The following is a 21,142-nucleotide window of genomic DNA, read 5'->3' on the forward strand; positions in this document are numbered from 1 at the left end:
TATCCCATAGAGCAAGGTATTCAGATATAACCCCAACAGTAAGAGCTCCTTGTATGTCTGAAATCCAAGTCTGATTAGTGAGAGCATCCAAAACAGTCCTCTTATTAACCCTCCTTTTAGCAACATTCTGGAGTAATCTTGGGGCAATGTCGACGACCCTGTGTCCCATCAACCAATGGTCAGACCAAAAAAGAGTAGAGGCCTCATTACCAATTAGTTTGCATAGCCACTGAGAAGAAAACTTTAGCCTTGCTGGGAACTTGTATAGCAAGGGACGCCCATGGCCGTCCTGGATTAGTTTTTGCTAACCAAAGCCAACGCATACGAAGTACCCAAGCAAGATCAATGAGATTGGAAATCCCCAGCCCACCAAGCTCGAGCGGCCGACAAACTTTTCCCCAAGCAACAAGACAGTGTCCCCCCCTCACTTCTTTGCGTCCTCGCCAAAGAAAGCCTCGTCGGATCTTGTCAATAGCTTTGAGAGCCCAAGGAGGTAAATCCACAGCCATTGCGAGATATATGACTGTCTAGCCTTAGTCATCAAATCAGCTTTCCACCACGGCAGTTGGTTGGCCATTTTATCAATAATCGGTTGTACTTGATACTTGGTAAGTTTTTTGATGGCAAGAGGTAGACCCAAGTATTTGCAGGGAAATTGTGAGATCTCACAAGGCAGCAAGCTTTGCAGTAAGGTCAAGTCTTGTTCCCCGCATCTAATTGGGTATACATTGCTTTTCTGGATATTAGTTCGCAACCCGGAAGCCTCCCCAAAGATATGAAGAATGTCCAGTACAGTACTGATATCCCCGACTGTTGGTTGGATAAATATAACCACATCATCAGCATAAATAGAGAATCTGTGATGGAGAGTTCTTGTAGCAAGGGGCCGAAGCAACCCTTCATTCTCAGCCTTGGTAATAAGAAAGCCCAGAACGTCCATCACCAAAATGAATAACATTGGGGAAAGCGGGTCACCTTGTCTGAGCCCACGCCGATGAGATATATGCTGCCCTGGAGTTCCATTAAGCAACACCTGTGTCGAGGAAGTCCATAGCAAACCACTAAATATGTTTCTCCAAATCTGCCCAAAACCCAAAGACTGCATGACTTCAATCAGAAAAAGGCCATGAAACCGAGTCGAAAGCCTTAGATATATCAAGTTTGAAAAGTAGACTTGACTGCTTTTGCTGATGAAGAAAGCGCGAGGTTTGCTGGACTAACACATAGTTATCTTGGATGAAGCGGCCCTGAATAAAGGTGCTTTGATTTGGGGAAATCATCATTCAGCTTGCTCGCTAATCTGTTAGCAAGGATTTTGGTAATTAACTTAGCAAAGCTGTGGACAAGACTGATGGGCCTAAAATCTTTGACTTGATCTGCACCCTCTTTTTTCGGAATGAGAGTGATGAGGGCTGTGTTAAGCACTTGAAAGTTCATGAATTTTCTGCTACCCACTGCTGAAATTGCTGCCATAACATCACTTTTGATCACCTCCCAACATGTTTTGTAAAACCTACCCGTATATCTATCCGGTCCCGGGGCCTTGTCAGAGGGCAATTGTTTAATAGTGTCCCAAGCCTCCTCATTAAAAGGAGCATCTAAGGTTGTCAAGTCAAAGTCGGGGATGCCCAACTGCTCCAGATTTATTGAGAATTCTCTGTCACTGCATTTTCCCAACAAGCCGTCATAGAAGTCATCCACCAAAGCAGTCTTAGCTTCATGATTAGTATGAACCATCCCATTAGAGACCGACCTCAATAAAATTCTTCTTTCTGAACCGAGCATGCATGTGAAACAGTTTTGTGTTGGCATCTCCCTCACTGAGCCAACTAATCCTGGATCTCAACCGGACAATCGTCTTTTTTAGCGAAGCCAAAGCTAGGGAGTGTTTTTTGAGACAAATTTTCAGCCATAACTCAGCAGGAGTCAGAGAACGGCAATCTTGGGCTACTTCAAGCTGATGCAACAATTCTCGGGCCAATATTAATTGGGAAGAAACATGTCCAACCTTTTTGCCGCTCCAAGCCTGCAGGGCCTTCGCTGTAGCCTTCACTTTGAAGGAGAGCATTAGGAAATAAATCTTCCCAGTCTACTGTGTGCAACACTCTATCAAGCTTCACTAGAGTGGGGGAACTTTACTGATTAGACCAGGTGAACTTGTGGCCAATTAGAGGGATATCATTCAAGGCAAGATCATTGACAATCTTCCAAAATCGACCCATCAAAGCTCGGTTAATATTAGAGTTGTTCTTATCATCTGTGTTAAGAATAAGATTGAAATCTCCTGCAATTAACCAAGGCCCTTGGCAAATAGCTCTAAGATCACTTAGTTCCTGCATGAACTGAATTTTCTCCTCATTCCCTTGTGGCCCATAGACGCAAGTAAGCCACCAGGTTGAACCACTAACAGAAGTAAATTGAACCGAAACTGTGTTGTTGGTTATGTGGCTGGCACCAGTGGAACCTACAGATTGTTTCCAAGGAACCAGAATGCCTCCGCTGGCTCCTGTTGCCGGCAGCTCAACATAGTTCGCAAATTCAGAGCCCAAAGAAGAGAGAAGCACACCCCTTCTAACACACGACATCTTCGTCTCCTGGAGGCAGACCATATCAATACCAGAGGAGTCAATTAGAGTGCGGACAGAATCCTGACGAGCTGAGGAGTTCAAACCTCTTACCTTCCACATGAGCAATCGTTGTGGATCCATGAGTAAACAAAAAAGGGAAAAACGCTACCCGAACAGAAAAACAGAGGGCCTAAAAGCTCGCTGCTCCCACATGGTTAGCCTTCATAAGGTCATCAGGAGCACCCACCCGAATAGGGCTGCCAGGGCCTTGATGTGTGAGTTTGACAAATCTTGCGTGAAGAGTTTAGCATACTCATCCAAAGCTCTTTGGTCCATACCTTCGTTTTCTTCAATAATGTTTACTGCCTTCATAGCTTTCCTGGAGGCTCTTGTCACAAGGTCAGTCGCAGTGAGTTCAACTCCAACACCAGCGATCCTGCGGCTGCACCATGGAATGCAATCATCTGCAGCTGGCTTGACATGTTTTTTCTTGATAGCAGGGGGAACATATATGAGTCTGTCAGGTTGGAGAGTGACCATCTTGACAAAAGCCTCACGACGTGGGGAAACAGGAGCAGCCGTAGCCGGAGCCCCCAAAGGGACTACAACAGCTACAACATGCTCAACTGTTACCCTGATTGGTGAAGAGACTGGCATCCCCTCGACGACCAGATTTGTCGGAGCAGCTACAACTGTCATGTCAGGGATCAACTCGCTAGCTCCAGGTGAAGAGGCGTCGAGTCTAGACCTGGCCGGAGCTGCCATCGCAGCTACCACGACCATGGTCGGGGCAGGACATCTTGGATCCTTCGCAGCTAGGGGCGGTGGCGAAGCAGGGGGAGAATCTTCCTCAACCGGAGTTGCCAACGCAACTACCACGACCGCGGAAGGTTCACCATCCACAACCAGCGAAGCAGGGGGCGAACCTTTCTCAACCGGAGTCGCCAACGCGACTGCCACAACTACGGAAGGTTCACCTTCCCCATCTAGCGAAGCAGGGGGAGAACCTTCTCAACCGGAGTCGACAAAGCGACTGCCAAGGCCGCGGAAGGTTCACCTTCCCCAACCTCGGGGGCGTCAATCTTCTGGGGCGAGTCCTTCGCTGGCTTCTAGCGAAGCCCTATTCTGGTGTAGACCCGAACGGGTGGAGCTGAATGGGAGTGGGCCGAAGGATCCGCGTAGGCCGTCGGGGACTAGAGCGTGCCAAAAGGAGCGGGCCGGCTCTGGGAAGGTAACGGACCAAAACCTGGCCCATCATCCACTAAAGGGCTAAAGAGCCCAACAGGACGTAGCCCAGTAGGACTTAGACAGGTGTCCGCCACCGTTGAAATTCGAAGTCTTGAGCGATCCGCTTCGCCTCCCGCACCGCTTTTAATGCCAGACCGCGATTCATCTCCGCACGCGCCACCTTTGCTGAAATGACTCTTGGGAGCAGAAGGCATTGCTGGGGATATGGAGCCAAAAGGCTGCTTCAGATGCACTCGATGCACAACGCTTCGATCAAGCCCCTGCTCATTAACATCATGTAGCCTCCTGTTGGACGAAGATCCAGCCTCATCCCGGGCCGACCGCCATGAATGTTGAGAGGCACCAGATCGGCCGTCACCATGGCCGCCCCCTATTCTTGGCGGTGATTGCTGCCGCCCCACACGACGATGAGGATTAGAAGATGTACCCAGATCATCATTGTTCTTTGATGGAGGTGGTTGAGGGGATGAATCCTCTGAAGCACGTGCTATCGACAATTTGATACGAACTGAATATACCAGAGTTCTTAGCCCATCTCCATCTCTGATCCCTGGTTGAATTGGCTCAACAATTCACAAGTTTCTAATTTGCGGGATGGTGACCGGATCAAAACTCCAAGCAGAACATGTAAACCTTTGGAGATCTCTTAGATCAAGAGTCTCCCCATGAATATGATCAACCCAGGCATAGGGACTGAGTAGATCCTCCACAGTGGACATCTCCCATGCATGAGGAGGGATCCCTTCCAACTCGACCTGCACCATCTGTATCTGTGGCAATACGCCACCAGATGAGTTCATCAATCTCGACCAGCGCTTGTTAACAATAGAGAAAGAATCTGCACGAATAATGGGTCAACGGTCAACAAGGTTGCGCACCAGATCTTCAAAAGGTAACATAAGAATGAAACTGGAATCAACAAGCTGACGGAACACCAGAGATCCTTTTCCAACCTTGAGCCGGGGGGCGATAATGGTTGCAATTTCCCCAGCATGAACAAGACGCCGATCACTGACCACCATAATCATCACTGCAATTTTCAAGTCTTCCTCGGCCTGAGTCATGCGTTGGTTCCACCCCATGATGCATGGGGGCGGGGGAAAAGATAACTCCATTGAAACAGGAGGAGCAGCAACAACACCATGAACAGGATGGGCCTAAGGTTCAGTCTGCTTCTCATCAAGGATTGAGGAAGAGGTAGAACACTTTCGTGGACGACGACGTCGCATCTTTGCTGGCCGGTGAATATTTTCGCCAACCAGAGTGACACCCACAGGGGGAGCAGCATCGACCGACGAGCTCTGTTGCAATGGTGCCTTCTCTTCATGGACCGGTGTAACCCTACGCTAGACCGATACCTTGCCACCACGCCGACGCTCCGATGTGTCCATATTCATGAAGGGTTGTGAGGATGAAAGCTTTCTCCACACCGGTGTAGGTTGCAGCCTTGCCTAGATGGGGGTTCTGGAGGATGTCTTCACCGCAGGCTCAAGTCTACTCCAGACGGAGCATTTGGCTTCTCTTCTAGTGCCCTGGCGATGAAGTTCGAGAGCGGTACCTAGGGTGCAGACAGATGAGCACTGATGACGGTGATGCCGAAGCACTCCGCATGGAAAGCACCGCAACTTGAGGCGGCACTGCCAAGCGACGTGACCTCGAGAGAGGCAGTTGAAATAGTGCCCTGTGAGGTCCAGCGGATCGTCACGAGAGCTTACGGGGGAGCCTTTAAGACGTAGCTTCCGATACCTACTGGGTTCCACACGTTGCCATCCTTCTGCATCAGCGAGGGGTGCAATAGTGTGAACGCTTCGTCGTGGTGTAGGCACCGCCTGCGTAGTCTTCAAGGAGCCGACGTGACCTCGAGAGAGGCAGTTGAAACAGCGCCCCTTGAGGTTCGGCGGATCGTCACAAGAGGCCTTGAAGACGTAGCTTCCGGGACCTACAGCGTTCCACCCATTGCCATCCTTCAGCATCAGCGAGGGGTGCAATAGTGTGAACGCTTCGTCGTGGTGCAGGCGCCGCCTGCGCAGTCTTCAAGGAGCCCTGTCCCACTGACTTCTTCACCTTCGTCGAGATCGTGGGCTTCAACCCAGAGTGGGCAAGCAGCACATCGCGAGAGGATGGCGGTGATAACGAAGTAGCCGAGGTGGAGGGAGCTAAGCTATCCTCACGCCATCTTGTGAACTTATCCCTACCGCAGGTAGCCTCAGTCGTGGGGACTGGAGCGACAGGGAAGGAGACAGTGGTCCTGCCCCCGGGATGGGCGCCGACACGGGACTAGGAGAGGTGGTCGCCGGTGCCGCTGTGGTCACCGACGGGAGGATGGTGGAAGGAGTAACGTTGGGAGTGGCGTTGGGAGCCCCAACAGGGTGGGTATCGGGATGGGAGTGGGAGCTGGGAGGCGAGACGACATGCATGATTTAGCTGGCTCTCCCTAAAATGGTAATAGAACTTGTTGCGGAGCATGTTGGAGTAAGGCATGCCAACCTTGTCGAAGTATCTCGGATGGTACTTGTCGAAGAGGATATGGTGGTGGTACGTGACACTGGCGTTACCGCGACCTCCTGAGTGCTTCCTGTGCTTGCCGATGCGGCCATGCCCGGCGGAACTGGCGGGAGGTTCTCGCTGGCGGGAAGGGGGCGTGCCATCGTGGGGATGTAGGGTCATCTATAGGCCCGTGGGAGGAGAGGGCCGTTGGCCTGCACGTCATGGAAAAGGAGTTCGCTGACGCGGTCGCCTGCGCCCTGGTCGTGGGGAGCCGACAATGGGCTTGCACGCCGTGGGGCACGTAGGGCGCCGACGGTGAGAAGAGAAGCGCCTACGTGAGCGGCGGAGGAAGAGCGCCGGTCGGGATGGGGCAGTTAGTTGGGAAGAGGTGGGTGGGGAGGTCGCCAGTTGAGGGAGACCGGCGGTTGGCTGCTCCATGGCGCCGACAGCTGGGCAGGGCTGGCGGCTAGTGGGAGGGAAGGAGAGGTGGCTTGATACATGTTAGAGATAGAAAATGGAAACCTACAACACTTGGCCCATCAGTCCTGTGAAGGGGTTTTTATGGATTGGTGGCAAGACTTGAGCACCAAGGTTCCTGGGGTTGCAAGAAATGGTCTTAATTCTCTTGTCATTCTTGGTGTTTGGACCTTATGGAAACATCACAATGGCTGTGTTTTTGACAATAAGAGTCCTAGTGTTGCTGTTCCTATTAGAAGTGTTGGTTTGGAGATCGATCTTTGGGTTTTGGCTGGTGCAAAGAAGCTGTCCTTGCTTACTGCCCCCATCCCAGGTCTCCCTGCTAGCTAGATAGCTGTAGTGCTGTTTTGTAGCAGTATTTTTTGTCATGGATGGGTTCATTTATGCTTGTTATTGGCCGCCGTAGGGGGGGCCCCTTATATGTATCTTCAGGTCCTATTGGACCTTTTTCTCCTTCTTAATATATATTCGCGCAGTTCTGTTGTGCTTTCGAGAACAGGGAGGCTAGGTCTGGATAGGTTAACTTTGGATTTGGTGGGAGCAATGCTGGGTATACCCAAACGTTCCCCAATGGTAGGTCTATTTGTCAATCAGTAATGTGTATAACAACTTTGTTGCTCAATCTGCAGGTTTTTTTGAAACAAGGCCCATATGGCCACTATGTTCAGATTGGAGAGGACAAAAAGGGACTGTTTCCGAAAAGGGCTTCCCTTTCCAAGGTAATTATTACATTTTAATTTTCTAAATTAAAAACAATTATATCCTAAACGCTAAATGGTAAACGGTCCGTCACCTTTTGTTTAGCATTTAGGGCATTTAGATGGTGTTCAAACTGAGTTAAACTTAAACAATTTTTTTTGTATAGTAACACAAAAATATGCATATTTATTTCTGTAAAAAATCAAACATGCTAGAAAGTGTACATATTTACACATGTAAAAAATAAGTATTCTACCAAATATTTTTTTGGAAAAGTAAATCCCACTCAACCTCATATACTTGCGATGTTATTTAGTTGGGTGTCAAATGTGGTAGCTATTATCCTCCAATTGACTAATTGGTTAATTAGATGCCCTCATGGTCAGGGTACGCACAAGATTATTCCTTGTGTTGGCTAATTGTGGTGGTATTAGTTTGATGCAGCCTGCGTGCTGGTTGGGCCTAAGGCTTGTAATGGGAGAACTTGGAGTGTTTGAGGGTGGTTTTGGTAGAATTTTCTACAAGAGAACATATGCCATGTAAATTGTAGTTATATTGCATTATACAATGCATAGGACTAACACCCTACTTTAGTAGGCAATGTTGTATAGTTTTGAAAGTCGCTTAGATGGGGGGTGAATAGGTGAAACCTGAAAATTACAAACTTTGAACACAAACTTCACTAGAGGTTAGCGTTAGAATGAGTATAAATGAAATTTGTTGGAGCTGTGGCTTCTAAGAAGGTATGAGTGGTGAGAAGGGCGAGGCTCTGACCACGACGTTTGGGCGCCATTGTCCTAGGGTTAAGCCTGCTGGCTGGAAGGGGCGCGGTACTGTTCACGGGATGAACAGTACCCGCGGGAAAAGGGGGAATCCGAGCAAGATGATTTGCTTGCTTAATCTTTCATTGATTGAAGGGGTACATTTATAGGGCTGAGATAGTAGCTATCCTTATATAATATCTTAATAAACCAAATCCTTATCTATCTAAACAAACTCCTTATCCCTATCCATCTAAACAAACTAACTGATACTTATCCATCTAAACAAACTAATTGATTTTATTAGGGCTGCTAGGCTGTCGGTCATAACATCTCTCCCGACCTCCAAAAACAGCTCGTCCTCGAGCTGGAAGACAAGATTACGGGGGTGGGGGATCTTCCGCCGTAGCCATCCCGTTGTCGTCGGCGGTCACCTAAGGTAGAAGAGGCGTTGACAGTGATGGCCTCATACAAACGACTCATCGCAGTTGTAGCACAGCCCCTGGCGGCGTCGCTCCGTCATCTCTGCTGGGGTGAGGCGCTTTAACGTAGGTGCTGCCAGGGTGGAGGCAGCAGCCGCTGGCCCGTCCGGTGATGCCGGCGTCGAGGATGGCGTTGCCAGTACACGTGTAGAGGGCTGAGGCACGCGACCGTTCGAGCCTTGCTGGCGGCGCTCGTATGCTCGAGCGAGGGCCATGGCCTGTTGCAGGTCGCCGGGCACGCACAGTTTGACGTCCACCTGGAGATGCCATGGCAGTCCCGCGGTGAATAGTTGGGCCAGTTGGTGCGTTAGCGGCACGAGCTCCGTGTGGCACAGGAGAGCTAGGAATCGATCCTGGTAGTCCACCGTGGAGCGGAACGGCAGGCGTGCCACCTCGCCCAACGTGTTCATGCGCAGAGGCCCAAAACGTTGCTGGCACAACGTCTTGAAGCGCGGCCAGTGTAGTGTGGGCTCGTCGCGCCGTAGCATGACGGACCACAGCTGTGCAGTGCCCGTGAGATAGTACGTGGCCATCCATACTTTATCCACCTCCGTTGTCCCTTGATTGTAGAATAAGCTCTCACAGCGGGACAGCCAGCCAACAGGATCCTCTTTGCTGTCGAATGTGGGAAAGGGAAGGTTGTGGTGGTGCTGGTTGGGAGGGTTTTGCTGCGGTGGGTAAGCTGTATGGTGGGGTTCGGAAAAGCCTGGATTGGTGATGGGGAGTGGAAAGGGTGTCTGATGGATGGGTATAGGCATGGTAGATGTGGGTGGCAGCAAGGCTGAGGTTGGCGGTGGAAGGTTGGTTGAGGTGGATGGGAGTGGAGCGGCTGTGGTGGTGATTGGCGATGATGGTATGGGTGGCGCGGCGGGGTTTGACAAGGGAGGTATCCCGCCATAATCTGGCATGCCATATGGGATGGAAGTAGGTCTGGTGGACGCTGGGGGCGGTGGTGGTATTGGCGGCCTACTGATCATTTGAGTGATGGCGGTGGTGAGATCGGCAAGGGCCTTCGTCATGGTGTCGATCTTTTGCTCTAGCGCTGCGTTGGCGGAATTGGTCGCGGCAGCAGATGCGACATCGCTGGTGTTGTCGTCGTTGCCTGGCATCTCTGATACCAGATTGTTGGAGCTGTGGCTTCTAAGAAGGTATGAGTGGTGAGAAGGGCGAGGCTCTGGACCACGACGTTTGGGCGCCGTTGTCCTAGGGTTAAGCCTGCTGGCTGGAAGGGACGCGGTACTGTTCACGGGATGAACAGTACCCGTGGTGAACAGTAGATACGGGAAAAGGTGGAAGCCGAGCAAGATGATTTGCTTGCTTAATTTTTCATTAATTGAAGGGGTACATTTATAGGGCTGAGACAGTAGCCGTCCTTATCTAATATCTTAACAAACAAAATCCTTATCTATCTAAACAAACTCCTTATCCCTATCCATCTAAACAAACTACCTGATACTTATCCATCTAAACAAACTAATTGATTTTATTAGGGCTGCTAGGTTGTCGGTCATAACAAAATCAGAGTGCGAAAGAGTAGTTCTTCTTGCTACGAGTTGCTCAATCATTGCAAATAACCTTGGGAGCCAACTCAAAATCGATCGCAAGGAAGAGAACTAGAGAGAGGGGTGAGGGAAGAAGCTAATCGCAAAGACACGAGCAATTTTTTTCCCGAGGTTCAACTCCGAAGAGTTTACGTCTTCGTTGAGGAGTCCACAAAGGACATGTCTCTTTCAACCCTTTCGCTCTCTCACACGGTCACGGAGATTGGATGAGTTTTTTCTCACTATCAAAGGGAAAGAGAATGAAAAACTCGAATCAAGAACACAAGAACTCAGAACTCTCAATTGCTCAAGCCGCTAAGTCTCTCAAACACAAATCGTATCAAATGCGGCGCGAAATTGGCTTTGAATGCTTGGAGAGGATGCACTTAATGTGTAGTAGGTTGGAGTGAGTCTTGTGCCTGCAATGTGTTGGTTGGGGGTATTTATATTCCCCAACCACCAAAGAGCCGTTAGGAAAAAGTGGCTAAAAGATGTCTGCACAGTGGTGCACCTGACCGTGAACAGGGCCGGTCTGGTGCCCCACCAGACCCTAAACAATGCTGTTGCAAGTGACCATTCTGAACTGTCAACCGACCGTTGAGGCCTTGTCAGACGGTCTGGTGCCTCACCGGACCGATCCGGTGCGCCAACGGCGAAGTGGCCAAGTCTGGCCCCTCTGCTCGGATGATCCGGTGTGCCATCGGAATGGTCCAGTGCCTTTGGCAGCGGACCGATTTTCCTTCGTCCAAATCTTCTTCAAATCTTTTTGACTAACTTGGAAGATGTTCCCATGACTTAGAGAAACATCGTGGTGGGAGACAATGCTGAAGTGGCTAGGAATCGAAGGAGTCATGAAGACTTGAGAGAATGTGGGAACACTTTTACGACTAGCAAGTTTATGCAACACTAATGTAGAACATCGTGTCAGTGAAGCTACTATTCGGCCCATTCACACCATTGCTGCCAAAAGACAATGCGTAAGGCCATGAAGACTTGAATGAGATCAACAACATGCTAGCCTACGCGGCTGTCACACCCGGTTTTAGAAGGCAAACCGAATGCGAACCATGTACGTGCCAGGATCAGCAATTCACGTACACAGCAGTTACATAACCGAACATCATCACGCAGTGCTCGAATAATAACATAAAAGATAGTAATAGTTGATTACATCATGATGTCCGAGACATCCACATAGTCATTAACAATTATCAAAGTGTGAAAACGAAACGTAGATAAACACGGCCTTCACAGTGGTTGCAATGGTTTGCCGCTAACCCACGCCTAGAACTCATCGTACTCTTGGAACTCCTGGAAGTCCTCCACGACCTCATCTTCTCCTGAGCAGTGGTTGCAATGTGGACCACCTGGGGGGGTGGTATGTAAAGAAGGGGTGAGTACACATCAACATATTCAGCAGTTGTCCCATTTGACTGTAGTGGACTAGCTTTATGTGGGGTTAAGGTTAAGCAGTTGCTTTTGGTTGGTCAGGTTTTTATTACTAGTAGAGAGCCAGGTTTTAACATTAACCCAAGTTGTTAACCCAAAAGTAACCTTTCCAAACGGAAAGAATACCAGAAACCATTACCATAATCATAATCAAAACCATCATCCTCAACATCACCTGTAAACCAAACATCTCTGATCAATGTATCTCTAATCAATGGAGCTCCCTTGGCCGCTCATAACCGCGAGCACGACTGATATATCAGTTGCATAACTCTGCAGAGGTTGCACACTTTACCCATGAGCCGTGATTCCCGTTCTGCCCGGAGATCATGACTCTCCATTGATCACTACCAAGGTGACCTAGCTGGGTCTCACTATGTGGCTTTTCCCTAGGGTCCTCACTATGCGAATGTTGGAAATGACCATTGCATAGTGACCATCTGACGTACCAAACCTATACCTCCGCCCTCAGGAAAAAGTCGTGGGACGATGCTCGTACCAAAATCCCTGAGCGAGATTATAGGAGCCATAACAGATGCCACCATTGCCATAGAGACCATCTGGCGTACCAGAACCTATACCTCTGCCCTCAGGAAAAAGCCGTGGGACGGCGCCCGTACCAAAATCCATGAGCGAGAATATAGGAGCCATAAGATGCCTCCGTTCCCCAATGACCAAAACCAGCACCCAACATAAGACTTCCCTAATTACTTAGCCAAGGGCGTCCCATACCAGCATCATGGTTGCACTGTTTTCCCGGGCGGTCATCCAAGGAACCAGTCCTTATGGAGCGGCACTCGAGAAATCGCTCGAGTCCCCTTAAATGTCACAGTATCATCATCATAATCAAAAGGGAAAACAACGTATCATAAATAATCGCTTCATGTTCATTGATTAATGTGAAGCACTGGCATAAAGCTAAACCAAAATAACCCAACCCATATAGGTAAACAAAGACAAGATAAACAAAAGCTAGTCAATCCTTAGGTATAAATTGAGTAAATGCGGGGAGTGAATTATGAAATGAGTAGGACATAGATGGGTCAAGGTACACTTGACTTCACCAAACAGATGCTCAGGGTCTTCAACTTTGTAGAACTCGATGAACCTGACCACTTGGTCGCCGAAGCTTGACTGTCGATTCCTCGAAGCTCAGGAACATATCACAATCTATTCGCGACGCACAGCGAATACAAACAGGTACAAACAAACATATACTTGCATAAGAACATTACACATACAAGATAAAACATTATAAAAACGTGCAATATAAAATAGAGCTCGCTTCTACGGTCACGCGAGGAAAGCAACCGCGATAATCGGAGTTACGGCCGAGAGGTTATCGCATCTACACTAAATAAGTATTCGTTAGGACATTTAATTCGACGTACTCACATTATTTGACTTTTATTTAATGCAACTAGAGCTACCGCCTAGCTTTATAATGCTAACAACTGTCAAATAAATAAGTAATTTAATTAACTCGAGATCTTCTAAGCGATGCGAATTTACGACGCGCGAAACAGCACGATAGTGTGCGAATGACACGCGGACACGCGCGACATCGCGCGCGGACGACGCACGAAACAGCACGACAGCGACGAGCGCCACACATGCGAACAACGCGCAGGCAGTGCGACGACGCGCACGACACATGAGAATTGCTAACAGATATCGTGTTTATACTAAATAAGTATTAATTCATAAACATTTGTATAGATAGAATCATATTAACGGATATCCATAAAGCGCGACTAAAACTATAAATTAGTTTTAATTGCCATGCTAAATTAATAATCATTGCATAATAAAGAATTGATTGATTTAAACATATGCTATCATCTAGCCGTGATATTAAATGTTTCATATATAGACTAAGGAAATTATTTAATAAATCATACTGAAATTGAAATTAAACATATTAAAATGGACAAAAGAAAATTGGAGGAACCTAAATGGCTTTTACGACTCTTCAAAAGCTAAGGAAATTGATATATAACTAAAAGATAGAATAATAGTTAATTTCAAGATATTAAGTAACATGGTTTCAAATGAAATAAATCTACTTTTAGAAATGAAGAACATGAGAAATATTTTAATCTTCAATGCACTATTAATACGGCTCCTACGTGCATGCAACCAGCAAAAAAAATCCCGTATAGGACATGCAAGCGCATGTAGGCGGGACCCACAAGATAGATGCTTCTCTCCACATATCCACTCACGCATGATTTTCTCCCATCGTCCAATTGCATGCCACGGCAGTTACCAAGCACGCGCATGGGGCTCGTCCAGGGGGCTAGCCACGCCGGCCGTGCCTCGGTAGCACGGGCTGTCTACCGAGGCTGCGTGGACGGCAGCAGCTCCACGACACATGGCGAGGGGAGAGCACAGGGCTGGGACTCGCACGGAGGCTGGGTCAGCTGGGCGCTCGCTAGTCGGAGGCGGCAGGGAACGCAGGAGTGGGTGCTGGGCTGGGTGCCGGCAGGATCTGCTTCGGTCTGAGAGACGCGACGAGGGGGCTGCAGGGAAGCGTGGCCGCGTGAGCTCGGCCGGTGGCGAGGCAGGCTGGACGAGGGTGCGCGGGGCCTGCACGCCGTGGCTATGCCTGCGCTGGGTATGTGGGTGCGCCACCGCGCAGGCTGCCGCGCTGGCCGCGCCAGGACGTTGCGCCGCGTGACAGGAGAGAAGAGAGGGACGCGGGGAAAGGAGAAGAGGGAAAGGAGGAGAAGAATGGGGTGCTCACCTTGATGATCGCGGCGAGGGCAAGGTGGAGCGAGGCCGGCGAGCTCCGACAGTTCGGGCGTGGTGCGAGGCAAAGAGGGAGTGGGAGAGAAATGGGGGAGAGGCAGTGGGTAGTTTCCTTCTTCCTAGTGGTTATGGCTGCGTGCTTATTCGTTGCGGAATAAACAAAGGGCACAGGCCATGGCCGCGTGGGCTCGGGCTGCTGCTGGAGCCGGCAGCGGCGCGCAGCGCGTGCGGGCAAGCGAGGCGGCCGCGCTCGAGCTGGGCCGCGGGGAGGATTAGGAAGGGTTGGTTTCTTTTATTTTCTTTTTCTTTGCTCTCGTTTTCTATCTTCTATTTTATGTTATTTTCTTTTGAATTCAACTTCAAACATAAATTTGCGGACTAAGTGAATGCACAACTAGAATAAATTCACATACAAAAAGAAAAGATGATCCAGCATGTCGTGCAACAATCATGACCCTTTTAGGATTTTATTTTATTCCATTTTGACACTTACATATAGAGCAAAATTCTTCCCCATAGTTTAGAAAAAGAAAAGTAAAGCAAGGAAAAGAAAGGGTAACACCTGAATTTGATAGATATTAGAGAGAAAATTTTATACCCCAAATTCAGGGTGTTACAACGGCCGTGTGCGTCGAGGCTCCAGCTTCTCCACAATTGAGTCGTGGCCGACCTGAGCCTTTGGCTTAACCAACTTAGAATGACCCAAAACATTTGCAGGAAAAACAGATTCGTCCATGAACCGAGTCTTAGGTTCCTACAACAGAATCGACATGGTGGGGCTCGACCTACCCAAGACTGAGCTTGAACCCTATAACGCGTTGAAGACTTTCATGCCGAGTTGGGCAGTCACCAACGCCATAACTGGGACAATGCCAGGCATCGAGATTAGAAATATGACGGTTATGAAGCTGAACATGATGACTCAAACTATGACCGAGTCTAGCGGGATCTGGCGCTTGAAGGCCTCTCAACATCCATTGTCTAGCCATTCACAGGCCGCTTGAGTAGGGTCAACCGGCCATGGATTTTCAAACCTACTCCGGCCAATGAATTTCCTGCTCGGCCACATGGCGGCGACTAATGTAGGAGCAGAAGCAATATAAGGCAAAATGATCGAGAAGGTGATAGATACCATATTAGAGAAGGCATGTCACACAAATTGTAGTTATATTGCATTGAGCCTTATATATGGTTATGGTGCATAGGACTAACATCCGACATTAGTAGGTAATGCGACACAATTCCCATCTAATGTATGTAGTGCAGGTAGCAAGAGAAGAGTCCAACCCAACTGCTTTTATATGCTCAATAAGGATGTACAATTGATTCTAACATTTTCTTTGACGTTTCTAGTTGGGATGGTAGGTGTTCGTCCATGATGGTTGATCCCTTGGTGATCAGAATCGTGGATGTGTTGATCGCCTGTGTTTGTGTTTTCTGTTTCCGGTAACTGATGAACTTCATAATTTTGTTAAGTATGTAACGAAATTTGGTTTCGAATGTTGTGGAAAAAGGTGTCCGTTTAGCTAATTTAAGAGCATCTTTACTTAGGTGGACCCACCTCTCAAACAAGAGAAGTCTCCTTTTCTTCCTTCTCCTTTTCATCTCTCCCTCGCCTACTCGGTGCCCTGGCGTGGCTAGTCCAATCTCGTGCCTATGCGGTGCCCTAGCACGATGGCGTGCGGTGCCTCCCACATGCAGCCACCTCGGTGTCGCGGTGGTCGCCCATGTGTGTGTGGTGCCTCACTGTCACACCTGGATTTCAAAGAGCATCTCATGTGTGCCAGGATCAATTACCACACATATGATGACTTCATCATATATCAACTAGTGTCATAATTTTATTACATAAATTGAATAACTAAACAAAAGAAATTAAACAACGACGAATACGATGACGATCCACGGACAATCTACTGGAGCAACGCAGACCTACAACTCTTCAAACGTAGTCCTCCTGTTGACCTTGGTCTCATCAATAAATTCAACATGAATGAGTACACTTATGGTTGGTACTGAGCAAGTGTCTAAGAAAAGTGTAGTGTAAGGCCAACCAAGAATAAAGCTAGGTATAGTATTCCACATTTTAATTAAGTTGGTCAAAATTTTATTAGCAATGATTAAGTATCAGTTGATACTATCTTAGTTAAATAAAAGATCATAAATGAAATATGAACAATAAACCAACTGCATGTCCATTTAAATTGCTTCCAATAGTTTAATTATGTGAGGATCCGAGCCTCTCTTTACCGTGAGCACGACTGATATATCAGTTTTACACTCTTTACCCACAAGTCGTGTTACCCATTTGTAAAGGGTCATGATTGCCATGCACCTTTTCTAAGGATTTGTGGCAAGATTCACTACGAGGCCTTTACAAAGATCCACTAGTATAGAGATAACCCACTAAGGTTTAAGGACGAGGTGTAGCACAGACCTCCCTTGACTGAAAAGCTACCATAGAGCAGATCAGTCCGAGAACCGATTCATACCCCAGCAACGCCTCCCCTCTTGCCCTTTCGGTAAGGTTAACCCATAACTAGCTTCCCTAATTAATTAGCCAAGACCATAGCCACAATAGTCCTTGTAGTTGCACTGTTTTCTTGGGTTGTCGCTCCATGTTCCAATTAAACATAGTGCTCTTGAACCAACAATACCATAATAATACCAACAAATAACATATCACAATAATAAAGCATTATACATGTTTCCTGAGTAACAACATCCCCATAACCGTGTAAAGCAACTAGCAGGTCTACACAACATAAAGTAAACCAGGTGTGGGTGTAAACAACGTATAGAGAAAACAAAACTAGTCATCACTTAATAGGTTCCATCAATTTAACCTAACTGTGCATAGCATTGGTGGGAACATAATAGTAAATATGATATAGGACCAATAAATGTAATTAAGAACACAACTTGCGTTTTAAAGCAAGATCATGCTGCCCAGTCTTCACAGGCTTGGTCTTTCGATCTCTCTATCGAGGATTTCTCGATAGTGAATTAATGGGGTAGGTCGCGAGATTGAGAAAGGAAGGTAAAATGCACAAGAGACAAGATTTAGATTGGTTTGGGCTCTTGTCGTGAGATAATACCCTACGTCCAGTGTTTTGGTGGCTATTGATTTGTTGTGTTCTGGTTTGCGCTCTTGGGGGCTCCCTCGCCCCTCCTTTTATGGTCCAATGAGGGGTGGTTACAAGGGTGAATACAAGTAGGTTACATGATAGGTCTAATCTGGTAACCTTCACCCTTGTAACACTCAATAATCATGACGACTGGGTCTAGGGAATCTAGATAGGAGACAACTCCGACGAATGGGCCATACACGTTAGTTGCTGCGATTGAGAGTCCACGCGCGCAGGCGCTATCTTGAGGGGAAAATGGGCCTCCCACTCGGCTCAAACAACTGAAGAGAGAGGGAAAGAGTTGGGTCGAGGAGAGAATAGACCCACGAGTTGAGTTTTATTTCTTTCTTTCAGTTTTTCTTTTCAATTTAAATCTTCATTTTTGAATCCAAATTCAAATCAAACAAATTCATTATAGAATACATGGATTGGCACCAGCCTTAGTCAAACCTGCATTGCTGGAACGACTTCCAAATGTGTTTCGAGCAAGTCAATATAGAGGCCCTCTCCTGCATACATGGAGCCAAGTCAGGAATTGAATGCATCCAACCAAACATGCAAAAAGTAAAAGATTCTGCATTACCTAGTACGTGTACAAAGTTAGAGCAACTCCAAAAGAACGTGTAAACCAACCCAAAACAAATATTAGTAAAGAATAGTGATTTTTCTTGCTGCAACACCTCCCACATTTCTCTCCTAAAAATTTCGCGGCCCTCATCTGCAGCCTCCTCTCTCTCATATTTTTTGCGTTTCCAGCCCTCAATCCCTCTTTTCTGTGCCCATCGGAAGGGACAGCAGCCACATGGCGGCATGCAGAAATGGAACCGAACCCCGTACGCACACCAAAGCAGGGGTAGATGGCCCTTGTTTTTGTTTCAATTCGGCCCGGTTTACAGTTTTTAGCTTTTATTTGAAGAAACTGTTGGAGTAAGTACCATATTTCACTTCTGAAAATTTTAACCTGTCCCCAATAATCATTTTTTGGGAGAAACTTTTTAGCATTCTTTTGGAGTTGCTCACCCTGCCAAACAGCCCTTCAGCGCAAAGGGTCTTTCCCTCATGCGTGGTCTGTTAGGTGGAAATGAAAATTGAGCCTCTAGTCTTTTAGTCTTCTGTGTTTTAGCGTGGTTTGGCGTGTTGTAATGAGTGGTTATTGTAGGGTTTCTAACCCATAGTTTCTTCTTAATATAAATGATACGTAGCTCTCATGCGTATTCGATAAAAAAAGAATTGCCCATCTCTCCCTATTAGTTTAAGCTTTTGGATTGAACTGGTTAGTGCAACTTAATATTTTCTACCAAATCCTCTTTATCACTAATTACTGGAGAAGAGGATTGAGTTTTCTCGATCTGGTGGAGATGCTCTAATCATGTTTAGCTCGATTCTGTTTAGACGGTTTTTAGTGGTTGAAATGATTTAAAACTGTCTTATTGTTGAATTCATAGTTTAGGGCCTTAACGACACAGGTGACCTTACTGTTTAAACGGCCGCCTAGGCGGACAATGATTAGAAGTCCTTCACAGGAACTCAAAGCAACTATTATTGAACTCTTGTTTCAGGTCAAAGATATAGACTCTGTTACTCTAGAAGATGCAATCGAGCTTTTGCAATATCCCAAAATTTTGGTATGCATTTCTCTGTACTTTAAGTTGGTGTTCTTTGTTGAGTTGGGTCCAGCATAATATTGTATTTGCCTACAGGGAAAACATCCTGAAGATGATTATCCTGTACTTATAACACATTCTAAAGTTGGATACAACATCAAGCATAGGAGATCTCTAGCTCTAGTGCCAAAGGTCTGGTACCTTAATTCCAGTTCCCAGAAATATAAAAGATGCTTTCCAATCAGCGCATGTGCATTTATTAGCACGTTCTGTATGTTTGGACTGTTCCCTTGCAAGGCTGATAATGTTTTGAAAATGTCATGATGGCAGAGTGTTGACCCAAAGAAGATGACACTTGAGCGTGCGCTCAAGCTACTAAGCGGTAAAAGTGTCAGACGAATTGGTCGACCGAAGGGGAAGGTTGAAAACAAGGAACCCATGGAATGGCATTAGCTGCCTGCACTCGTTACAAGATCCTAAACGTGTGTGGTTTGATAGTCAGTCAGCCTTATATCCATGCAAAAAATTCAGAGAGAAGTCAATATTCATAGCATCCGAGGTTCAGCCTTTGGTGTGCTTAACTGCTTATGATGAGAGCGGAGAAGGCAATGTGTGACAAAGAATCTGGTCAACAAGAACAAGGACTGTCCTCCGCTAACTGATAACTTATACTCCCTCAGTGCCAAGTGTTGTTCTCGCTTTCGGAGTAGTCAAATATATACAACGACAACATAGTCTTTTGTCCCACTGCAAGAAAAAGGATAGAAAAAAACGCTGAAAAGGTAAATGAAAGACGGTAGAGTTAATGGTAACCCTGCCTATGAGTTGTCAGGTTATTCTCATTCTTTAACAGCCATGCGGTTAGAGATCACTTTCTCCTTTCTCCTACTGCTTGGAAACTCAGCATGGCTTCGTGTTCTATTTTACTGCCATTGGGGTCCACATTTGGGACTCATGTTTGTCCGGTGAATTGAGTTTCTATTTTTTTACACTTATAAATCTCACTCTATCTTGTTTTTTGATACTATCTAAAATAATCGATGAATTATGACCCCTTCATGCGTACTATAATTAGTTATTTTTAAACTTAGGTAAGTGCTTTACCAACATATGTAGTGTAGTAAAAACATGGAATTTGACCCCTTCATGCGTACTATAATTAGTTATTTTTATTTTCTACTAATTGCTTTAACTATAACCGGTGAGTTGATTGCTAGTCTCTAATCTCACCTATCCTTGGCTACTTGTACAATGCTTGTGGATTGTGATAGCATATAATTATATTATACGGGGTAGTTGCAAAACTGTCCTTGTTTTGGGTTTTGTTAAAACTCAATACAAGGACAATTTTCAACTCCCCCAAATTATATTTGATGGTATTGATTGTGATAGCAATGGAATGGTTGATCGACACGTGAGTGCTCAGTAAGCTGGTGTGGTGGATCTTCCTAAAAAATACTTATAAAATAAATTTAATATTAAATATCAAAGTGAACATTTACATGCTAGATCTTAACCTAAAAGTTAAAAAAAGATGAGATGTAAAGTTGTCCAACCTTTTTTTATAACTTACTTGATCGTTCGTCCTATTTCAGTTAACGAGATGGTACTATGTAGGAGCATCGAGGAGAAAACATAAATAAGCGTTTCGTGCGTGATGCATGACTATGAAACTTGTGTTTTAAAAGAGTGAAGAATTCCTTAGAAATATTGCACCCCTTAAGATTTCTCTTAACCATATCGTTCCAAATCATTTTAGGTTGACCTCTATCTTTTTATATATTATCAACTCACTCAAAAACCTCTCTACGCACCGGTCAAATATATACATAAAATACTATTAATATTTTGAATGTATTATCGGTATCATTAGATCGTTGAATCTATATTTTTATTAAATTTTGTTTTAATATATTAATGTTGCTATCTTTTTTATAAATTCGGTTAA

At 46.4% G+C, this 21,142-nt stretch overlaps 1 protein-coding gene across 6 annotated transcripts in view; it reads left to right on the forward strand.

Annotated features, from left to right (window-relative positions):
• The window catches only part of LOC103638270 (DNA topoisomerase 1), a 61,829-nt gene extending 41,582 nt beyond the window's left edge, over positions 1 to 20,247 (forward strand). For 5 of the 6 annotated variants that reach the window (XR_004852602.1, XM_008661232.3, XM_008661231.3 and 2 more), the window contains exons 18-21: positions 7,409 to 7,498; positions 19,150 to 19,215; positions 19,291 to 19,386; positions 19,525 to 20,247. Coding sequence is in view for 4 of the 6 variants with exons in the window: in XM_008661232.3 (XP_008659454.1) it covers positions 7,409 to 7,498; positions 19,150 to 19,215; positions 19,291 to 19,386; positions 19,525 to 19,647 (375 nt within the window). In the remaining 2 variants the exon portion in view is untranslated. The remainder of the gene's footprint in view (positions 1 to 7,408; positions 7,499 to 19,149; positions 19,216 to 19,290; positions 19,387 to 19,524) is intronic. The other variant, XR_004852603.1, reaches the window with a different exon arrangement.
• Positions 20,248 to 21,142: the final 895 nt, after the last annotated feature.

Source organism: Zea mays, chromosome 9, assembly GCF_902167145.1.
Source record: "Zea mays cultivar B73 chromosome 9, Zm-B73-REFERENCE-NAM-5.0, whole genome shotgun sequence".
Taxonomy (NCBI): domain Eukaryota; kingdom Viridiplantae; phylum Streptophyta; class Magnoliopsida; order Poales; family Poaceae; genus Zea; species Zea mays.